Source organism: Seriola lalandi, unplaced genomic scaffold, assembly GCF_002814215.2.
Source record: "Seriola lalandi dorsalis isolate HSWRI2012SDOR001 ecotype SW California unplaced genomic scaffold, Sedor1 jcf7180002054997, whole genome shotgun sequence".
NCBI classification, from domain to species: domain Eukaryota; kingdom Metazoa; phylum Chordata; class Actinopteri; order Carangiformes; family Carangidae; genus Seriola; species Seriola lalandi.
The window spans coordinates 380004-390648 of record NW_019525546.1 but is presented as its reverse complement, the minus strand read 5'-3'; the positions used below and the strand labels follow the sequence as shown (position 1 = coordinate 390648).

Sequence of the window (10645 nt, the reverse complement as noted above, 5' to 3'; positions counted from 1 at the left end):
AGCCCCATGCACAACACTTTGATAAGTTGAGAAATCCACAGGTTGATAGGCCCGCTGTGCCCTGATTGGACAAGTACATCATCTGAGGACAAACACAATCCCTGGAGAAATTTAATAATTTTGGTGATCCCCTAACTTTTCAAGCTCCGAAAACTGTTGTTATGTTCTGACCTTTACAACATATGGGTAAGTCAAGATGAGAATATGAATAAATAATATGCATAAATAATCTCAAACAGAAGGTGACTCATGCGTGAAGGATTCGGTCCCGTCTTTTCTAAAAGGGTGTTTAGGTCTATTTTATTGCCTCTGTGTTTCTACGGTGTGTGTGTGTGTGTGTGTGTCTTTTTCCATCTACTTCCACCTGTTCCAAGGTCCCTGTTTTCTATTATTAAATATACAAGTACATAAATAATAAGTAGGAAGAAACGTTTAAAATGTATCACGTCAAACCATTTTAATGTATTATAACTTCAAATAAGCTGCATTCTTTCAGAAAATCATGTACTGAAAGCAGCAGAAACTCTTCATTCACACAGGCAACCCTGTGATTTCAAGGGAGGATGGAAGTAGGACATCACAAGTGCACGTGCTTCCGTATTATAGAGATACAAATATGCAAGATATGAATATGCCGTTTACACGCACACAGACATAACCACACACACACACACACACACACACACACACAGACATAACAACACACAATAAACCAACATGCCTGCACCATCAGTTGGTCTGGTATGCTATATCCTGTCAAGCATCCCCCTCTAGTGTTACACTAATAAAATGCAGTGACAGTTTTTCTGTTAGTTGATCTGACAAAATTATAAAAATCACATTCAACCAGTAAAATTGCAGATCAACTTCTGGCACGTCAGTTAAGAACAAAATGAAATGAAAGTAGATAAAGAAGGAAAGAACTATGAGAAAGAATGGAAACCTGCCTGTACAAGCTGAGTTCAGTATGAGTCATACAGTGTGGGAGTATCACTGCTGACAGGGAAATATAAGGAATAAAACAAGTATACTCTATATATTGAAAAGAAATGTAAAAATTGTAGAATAAATTGCATCAATTTTAAAACCATGTAACAAAACTTTACACGCAAAAAAAACCCTCTAGTCTGTGGAAAAAACTAATCAAAAAAAGTGATGTCGACATTTCTGTGTAATTTCTGTATAAAAAGAACTTCCATTAAGAGTTGTGTCTCTAGGTATATTGCTAATTTACCTATGCACATACAAAGATCACAAGTTCATTGCCAAAATGAGCAATCTACTCCTGCCTTGCCTTGACCACAAAACCTTCTGCTGCCTCTGCTGAGGTGTCTGACTCAAGTTGACAGCTGACGCCCATTTCAGATGCAGAGGAAGTAAGTCAGGCGCAGTCGCTCATCTAAGTGGTTTCGACACATTGCAACAGAAAGTAAGTGCAAAACCTCCAGCAGTTCAAAATTCATTTTCCATTACAGCACCACAATTAAAAAGTCCAACAAATAAAAGTACAAAGAAGAATGAACTATATGGTAAACTATGACAACAACAATAAAAAATTTAAACACAATTTACAATCCATTAGGGCCATCTTTTTGAGTTCTCGATGACTCTGAGCTCCATAATGTAGTCAGGTCAATTTCAATTTGAGTTTTGTTGTTTCCTACTTCTGCTGTGAAGTTCATGTTATATTCACTGTATGTTTATGTATACGTGTTTGAGTTGTTTTTATATTGATTATCTTCGAAGATTTTCTTACACCAAAATGTGTGATTGAGCTCATTAGAGCTTTGTGGTGCAACAGACTTTAGAGCATATCATTTATTAGCTAAGTTCACTGGTTTAGTGGTTTAGTCCAGTGAGACGGACTTTTTAATAAAAAAAATTAAAAGTGTGACTGTGTGTACTATTTAAAAATAATGCATGACAATGAGGACAGTTAAATTTCATTTTCTAGAAGAAACTGAGTACTTTTACCATTCCTGTATTTTACAGTCATTTGATTTATTGTGGGCCATATTTCAGCAGTGCTTCTCCTCTCTGATTTTGCTCAATGGCAGGACAAATCCTGCACCACTGTACATTGTACCACAGTACTCTGATTGATGTACTTCCTGGCCCCTGTTTATTACAACACTTTATTTCCTAGACATACTATATTCTTATTTGTTGTTTAGTTTCTATATACTTTTTCCATCTAGTCCTGCAGCAACTAATGTGTAGATTAGTGACATGTATTGTATCACTGTCTTTGCATGTAGCCATCAGGCATTAGGTCAGTATGACTATTTCATAAACATTTTTGGTTACTGTATTTTACAGAGGTAAATTGATCCATATGCTAGTCTGAAACCAGGATGGAGTGGTTCAGTGAAAGTTGTGCGGGCAGTGTGCAGGTGAATCAGTCCATCAGGAAACAGCTGAAAAAAGGACAAAATACCTGCTGGCCAGTCCAGAAACACTCCTATGGTACTCAACTTTGTAGAACGTTTGATAAACTTTAGACAGGAATTGTTATGATGAAATGAACCATCACTATACCAGCACCAGGACTTTTCATTTTGTCCAAAAGATGTTTCACTTGAAAAGTCTGCCACCCTGTCAATACTTTTGTATGCAACTCCAACATCAGCTGACTCGCACTCAACCTCCCAGTAATGGCGACCTGTCAAACCTTCTTCACACAGCACCTGAAAACCGGTACATCTGTCTGGATGGTCAGGATATGGCTGCTTCTTGCCATCATATGACGCCTTTTTGTTCTCTTCTGTCAAAATTAGATTCACGTCTGCTGTGTTGATGTCCAGAGTCAAATCACAGGCATCTGCAATCAAGACAGAGGAAACGATTACTTAGTTCCATAGTACCACTGTGTGAGTGTGGTTCTTGACCTCTGGTTGTTTTTGTCAAATCTTCTATTGTCAAATTAGGGATACATCAGCATTTATGTAAAACCACTCTATGGTCAAATCCTATGGTCAAATCCTGATTTTATAACTGCAACGTCGTCTGACAAAATCACCAAACTTATAAGCTAAAGACAAAGACTGTGCAGTGATTTCAGCTATTTATTACATAAAATGATCATTCAGAGAAAAAGTTAGAAGAAGCACAATTTTACTTTATTCATTTGTGCTTTTGGTCGTAACACCTTGCTGACTGAGAACAGCGAAGGGAAGTAATGGGAGGTTGTGGCCAACGAAGCATTTGTTTTAGTCTGAAATGCTGGTGGTCTAATGAGACAACTAGTGGCAGTGACGATTTCTTACAGAACCTATAAAGCTTGCTATCTATTTCAACTGTTTATACATTACTTTTAGCTAACAATTCTAACCTTTTTTTTTTTTTTTTTTTTTTTAAACCATTTGTTTCAAAATCCAATTTTCATTTTTGTTTTTACATACTGCAACATGCATCGCAGCTTTGAAATTTCATTAAAAACAATCCTATTCTTACACTGTCTCAGTAGCTTCCAGTCGAACCAGTATTCTTCATTTTGGTCCACACTGATGGGAAATAGAGGGACAGAAGGTGAAGATAAAAGTACTGTAACATATGCACCTCAAATCAAATGAATAAAGTGAATCTTGCAAACGAGTCTTAGAATAATGATGAAAACTGTGCTGGTTGGAGCATACTTGAGTTTCTCCAGACTGCAGCGTGAATCCCTCTGTATTTCAGTCAGCAGCTTGGCTCCTTGATCTGTGAGGTGATTAAAGCTCAGGTCCAGCTCCCTGAGGCTGCAGTGGTCCGACCTCAGAGCCGAGGCCAGAGAGGCACATCCATCTCCTGTCACTTTACAGAATGACAGCCTACAGAAAATCAAACAACTGACATTTTAGGCGTGTGGTAGATGCCCTTATCAGCAGAAATTTTCACTTGTTAACATGACATGAGCTCCATTTGATTAGTCATTTATCAGGCTCTCCCTTTGGAGTTGCTGACATGAAGCACCATATATCACACAAGCTGACATTTTGAGAGACAGAGGCAGACCAAATGAATCACAGTGTCTGAAGCAAAGCACATTTATGCCAGCATTATTATATCTTTTGATATATAATGCTGATAATCATTTCCTGAAGCGACTAAAACAATTAAATCATCTTGTTAGTGTAACTTAATTACTCCAAGACAGAAAACACATTTCCACATTGTCATAATACCATATACATGAACATTTTCAGCTTTTATAAATAAAGACAACTTGCTGGACACAGTTAAATCAGTTTTAGAGGTAAATATGTATGTGACACATCACACACACACACGCATGTATTCACTCCATCTGAATTAGTAAATAGATGGAGTGGACAAAATATTAGAAACCCTTCTGAGTCTGATGCAATTCAATTCAACAACTCCAACTCTGAATTAACAACTTAAAACAGATAAAACAAAACATTGTATGAAAGACTAAAACTTTTATGTTGGTGTATTACAATAGGCTGAATCCAGATATATATGTATTTGTAATACTAATTAGTGAAGTCAAGTACATTTGGAGCTATTTGTTACACTGACCTTAGTGTTTTTAAACCACAATGTGGTTTCATCAGTGCATTACAGAGTGCCGTCACTCCTGAGTCCTGCAGGTCATTGTAGCTCAGGTCAACCTCTCTCAAGCGTGAAGTTTTAGAGCTGAGTGCTGAGGCCAACGTCTGACAGCCTTTCTCACAGAGTTTGTTGTGACTGAGACTGAATGACACATGTAGGAATATCATTTAATTGCTTACATCATACAGAATATTTAATTGTTTACTTAGTGCTGCATATTGTTTTTTATTGCATATGTACATACACACACACACACACACACATATATATATATGTATATATATATGTGTGTGTGTATGTACATATGCAATAAAAAACTATATATATATGTGTGTGTGTGTGTGTGTGTGTGTGTGTGTTTGTGTGTAACATATATGCAGTTCAATGTAATATAGTTCTTTACCTCAATGCCTCCAGTGTACAGTGCATGCTCATCAACCCTGCTGAGAGGATCTCCATTTCTGAGTCTTCCAAATCATTGTAACTTAGGTCCAGTTCTCGCAGGTAGCATGGGTTGGATGTGAATCTCGTCACTAACTCCTTACAGATGTTTGTAATCCCGAAATTTCGGTTCAGTCTTTTGGTATACAGATGATAAAAATGACGTTTAATTAGAAATATATAAATAGATTATAATGAACAGTTCTACCAATCTGACTTGTGATCTAAAACAATGTCGGCTATAGGCTGCATTCAAGTGCACAGTGGGGTGTGTAGCACACAATTTGGCATTGCATATGCAGTCTTAATAAAGTAAATACTGATTTTAGTAATAGAGCTTGAATGATAATGATACATCTATCAAGAAATAATCATTTAGAGACAGCTGAACTGGCTGTTTTAACAGGAAAACTACTCCTACGATGTGGACGGATCTTTGAAAAACATACAATATGTATCATTTCTGCCATGACATACCCAAGAAATCACAGGTAGAACCATTTGTTTACAATTAATACTTGAGTGTCAAGGGGAGTAATATGTCTGAGACTGACCTGAGCTTCTCCAGCTTTGGTTGGCAAAGCCCAACAGAAACCGTAGAGTATAATAAAGAGCTGTGCAGGATGTTATTACTCAGCTCCAGTTCCCTTAGATTTGAGATGACTGAATTGATAGCTGATGCCAACTTTTCATACTCTTCATCTGTATGGTTTTCACCTGAGAGACTACAAACACAGAGGACAAAAAGCAGCTCAGCAGACCTAACAACATTGCAGTCGCTAAGGGCATCTTGCTGATAGCATGGCAAACAGTTGGCAACAATTAGTAAATGTTCCATATATTGGGGCTCATCTTCAGCTGGCTGGCTGATGCTTTTCAACTTATCAAACCTCTAGCAAGAGAGGTTAAGCCAATATTAGTTTTTAAAGAACTTGAAATATATCACACTAAGGCTTAACTATTAAAAAAAAAAGAAGAACAACAAAAACAAACACATCAAAAATAATACTTTTACTTACCTAAGTGCTTCTAGTTTAGCCTGAGAGTTCATCAGGGCATCACTCAAGATGCTTGTGCTTTCCCCCCAAATGGTATTATTCATCAGGTGCAGTTCAGTCAGCACAGAGTTTGGCATCCGAAGAGCTGAGGCGATTGTCTCAGAAAGCCAATTATCGAGAGACACTCCTGAGATCCTGCAGATATTAAAAAGACAATTATTCAAGATTACATACAGTTTTTGATGCATACAAACAATTTATGCTGGCAGTATACTGTGTATTTGGGATTAAAAACTTTAATTGTTTATTTTTCACTGTTAAATGAGTGACAACAAAGTGATTGAACGCAATGCAGACAGCCTACATAAACACCACCATTTAAGTAACCAACTCACCTTGCTTTTCTGCAGTTCCTCACAGCTGGGATAAGCCTAAAAATACCTTTTGCTGATGGTCTGTATTTCTTCAGGTTGAATTCATCTAGAGGCGTCCTTGACATCAGAATTGAGTCGGCCAGAACTGAGCACTGAACAGGGGAGAGCTGTCTTTCTGGACTAGGATTTGGTTGAAGATACTGCTTCACACTATCATGTAGGGAACAGTCTTTCAGCTCAATCAGGCAGTGGACAAGGTTCAGGCATCTTTCAGGTGAGCAGTCCGCTAAATCTATTTCTAATAGACTTGTCCTAACTTCCTCAACAACTGCAGAGTGTTCATCTGTCTGTTGAATCAGGCCTTGAAGCAGCTCTTGTGTTGATTGAAGAGACATGCCAATGAGGAACCTAAGGAACATGTCCATTTCTCCGTTCTTTCTCAGAGTTGCGTTAGCTATTGCGATTTCGATCAGCTCATCCAAAGGTAGATCCACTGGATCTGCATCTAAGATTGGCTTCAACTCTTCCTCAGACTCTTTAAGCAGGAAATCCTTGAGGCTATGAGAATCAATTTTTTTACTTGCAAAACTGCGGTACACAAAGAGAGCAGCAAAATACTCCTGAACTGTCAGATGCACAAAGCAGTAGAGTTTATTTCTGTTGAATGCACCCTGTTCTTGGAATACCTCCGTGCACAACCCACAATGCACTCCAGCTTTGTCTATGGCAATGCCATATTTTTTCAGATCATCGACAGTGAATACCATTTTGCTTTCTTTCAGATATTCAAATGCCATCCTGGCTAATTTGAAAATGAATTCTTCATTTGATTTGAAGATCTCCTTTGTGTCTGACTCATCAAGGGTGTCATACTTTTCAGTAGCTACCTTCATCTGAATTGTAAGGAAGTGCGTGTACATCTCAGTAAGTGTAGTGGGTATCTTTATGTTTTCATCTTGAATGTTGCCCTCTGTTAGCAGCAGATGCTCAAAAACCTTAGCTGTAATCCAACAGAAGATAGGTATGTGACACATAATGTATAAGCTCCGTGACTTTGTAATATAGTTAATGATTTGTTCAGCGACTGCCACGTCCTCAATTCTCTTCTTGAAGTACTCGATTTTTTGTGGATCATTAAATCCTCTGACTTCAGTCCACTGGTACACATACTGAGAAGGGATACGCTGAACCGCTCCTGGTCTTGAGGTTATCCAGAGAAGTGCTGAGGGAAGAAGGTGTTCCCGAATGAGGTTGGTCACCAGAGTGTCCACCGATGATTCCTCAGTCTCATTTGTCAATCTTGTGGCTCTTTTGAAATCCAACTGAAGTTGGCTTTCATCGAGACCGTCAAAAATGAACAAAACTTTGCAATTAGCAAATATTCTTGCAACTGCTATGTTTTTCATTTCTGAGTGGAATTCCCTCACAAGTGTCTCAAGGCTAAATTTCCTATCTAAGACCAGATTTAGCTCCCTGAATGGTAGTACAAAGATGAAGTCCATGTCCTGATTGGCTTTCCCATCTGCCCAGTCAAGGATGAACTTCTTCACGGAGACAGTTTTTCCAATGCCAGCGATTCCTTTTGTCATCACAGTTCTCAAAGCTCTCCTTTTTCTTCTGTCCTGCCCAGATGAAACACTATCTTGTGATTTACTTTTAAAGATGTCATTGCAGTTGATTTTTGTGCCCTGAGCTTTTTGCATCCATGTCTTCTCTTCAATCTCCCAGATCTCATGTTCTGCATTGACACGTCCACTATCTCCCTGTATAATGTGAAGCTCTGTGTAAATTTTGTCCAACGATTTTTCATGCTCATGATTTTTTTCAGTGCCTTCGGACTCATAGCTAAACTTTTCCCTCAGATATGCTTTGTGCTTTTTGATGACTTCTCTGACGCCATCTTCTGCTACAATTAAAGAGTTACAAAAACAGTGATGTCAAAACAGAATCAAAGACGTTTCCTGAGAAAATGCAGCAATATTTTGAACTGTGTATTCCATATGAACCTGTTAATGTATTAAAATGCAGCAATGTTTTATCACCAAGCTGTGCCATTGAGACTGGAAATGCCTGACTCAATGTTTTATGGCTGTTTAGTATCTGCAGTTTTACAGCAATCATTATAAACATTACATTATGTGTCAGACAAAAACCTCAACAGAGGGTCAACTCATCAAAAATCACATACTCACTACCCTCACGTACTTTCACATGTCACTGGCTCAATTTCGTGGAGGATCGTGAAAAGGACAGATTTGGCTTTTGTAGTTCTGAGAGCCCCGTACAGCACCCTCATCTGCTCCATACTGGTTCCGGCAGCCCGGATATTGGCATACATCTCCTCAAGGATAAAACGCTGCTGGCGCATCCTATCCGCTATCAGCATCACTGAAGTGACGTTCTGAATGAGGTGAGCCATGTTGTTGTCCACCCAGTTAGCTTCTTTATAAAGAGAAACAAATGATGGCACATGACATGTTCAGATTTTGGACACAGGCACCTAATTACAAGCATGCAGAAGAATGAATGGGCTCTGAAGCATGTACATGATTTTGTTGCAATTGGAATTTTATGATCAATTAAAATCAAGATCATGTTTGCTCCTCAAATTATTAACTTTCACTCACCTTTCTCCTCTGTGCTGAGTGGAGCAGGATCATGTGTTTCAGAGCCGCAAGGACTAGCAAATAACAAAAACAGCTATGTTTTACAGAGTTAACAGTTAACAAGGCTTGTAACTATTAGTATTTTTATATTTGATTATATCTATCATATATAAATATAAAATATTATAATAATACTCATTTATGTATACAAAAAAATACTGTTTTAGTCTGAAAATGATCATGACTCACCTTGCAGAGTTAACTTGAATGATGGGGTAACCACAACCCATTTTTTCAAAGGAGGTCCCTTCATCTTGCCTCCTCAAAGTCTCCTCCTCTGTTGTCTCCTTTATTGCTCCCAACTCCTCCTGCAGGGATGATCTTTGAAGGGGAGGATCATTTTCTCCACTTTTCACTGTTGTGGAAACCTCATTGTTCTTTTGCTCAGGTTTGTAACACTCCTTTTCCGATATTTTACCCCTCTTGAGTGCAGAGCATTGGCTCCCCATGGTATTTCTTCAGTGTCAACTATCTGTGATTTGGAGAGTATTTAAATGTAAACAAGTACAAGTAGTAGTTTCTACAGGCACATGCACACATTAAACTTTAAAGTAAAAGTGATGTTTAAATAAACTAGAAAAAAACAACATGCAGTGTAATGAGTCTTGTGAGATTTGAAACTGTGCAATGGCAGGGACAATCCGACTGTAGCTGTGTAACTAAAAATCCTAAGAACTTTTAGTTTCACATCTACAGTCGGAGTTCACCGGGTTTTTTTCTGACTGCGATTGCACATTTTCAACTCTACTGTTGATGTGAAACTAAAAATCCTTCCTTTATTAGTTACTAATAAAGGATTTTTAGTTTCACATCTACAATCGGAGTGCCCTGGATTTTTCCAAGTGCCATCCTGGAACCACAGTTCCACAGTTTTCTTTTTTACATTCTCTACAATACTTATTTGACCCTGTGCAGCACTCTCCCTGTTTTTCTTCATGAGTGATGTTTGTTGGAGTGCCCCGGTGGCTAAACTTGTGGAGCGCATACCACTTAGGCTCAGTCCTTACTGCAGTGGCCTGTGCTGGAATCCAGTCCAGGCCCTTTGCTGCAAGGCATCCTCTCTCTCTCCCCCAACTTTTCTGTCTCTATCTCTATCAGATTAAAGACCAAAAAAATAACTGTAATGTTTGTTTGTTCTGTATTTTTTATTCTTCACAATCTGAAACAACTCTTGATGCTTTTGATATAATCAAAAGACTCACATTTAAGATATTCTGAACAGACTATTCATGCTTTTTATATCTATTTTCACACACACACACACACACACACAAACACACACAAAAACGTTTTGTTTTACCTTTGTCTCTGAGGTCCTGTGGTAAGCTGCAGCAGTAATGAGACCATGTCGCATTTCGAATGCCTTTGGGTGTATCAACTTGTCCTCAGAAAGAGAGCTTTCATTATAAACAGGAAGCACACATCTGGTAGGCGGACCGAGTTGAGAGAGAGTGTGAGTGTGTGTGTGTGTGTGGGTTGGCGGGTGGAGAGAAAAAGAGGGACAAAAAAATTTGAAAAAAAAAAAGGGAAAAAAAATCCTTCTACTGTGCACAGTTGAGGTCCATTCGGGCTGTATCATGCGTCTGACTTTTTGCATGAGAACTGATTTCAG

At 38.4% G+C, this 10645-nt stretch overlaps 1 protein-coding gene across 2 annotated transcripts; it reads right to left on the bottom strand.

Moving 5' to 3' along the window:
* Window positions 1-442: 442 nt before the first annotated feature.
* Window positions 443-10645, bottom strand: LOC111647533 (NACHT, LRR and PYD domains-containing protein 3-like). 2 transcript variants are annotated; one of them, XM_087171399.1, is made up of 12 exons: window positions 10334-10645; window positions 9223-9505; window positions 8995-9047; window positions 8573-8809; window positions 6389-8270; window positions 6015-6188; window positions 5550-5720; window positions 4958-5131; window positions 4522-4695; window positions 3636-3809; window positions 3454-3503; window positions 443-2821 (listed from the first exon to the last, which is right to left on the bottom strand). In XM_087171399.1, the coding sequence occupies exons 2-12, from the start codon at window positions 9480-9482 to the stop codon at window positions 2304-2306; spliced, it is 3867 nt and encodes a 1288-aa protein (XP_087027525.1). In that variant the 5' UTR covers window positions 9483-9505; window positions 10334-10645; the 3' UTR covers window positions 443-2303. The 2 variants fall into 2 exon arrangements, with proteins under 2 accessions (XP_087027525.1, XP_023252915.1); XM_023397147.2 differs by having other exon boundaries at window positions 6389-8273; window positions 10334-10642.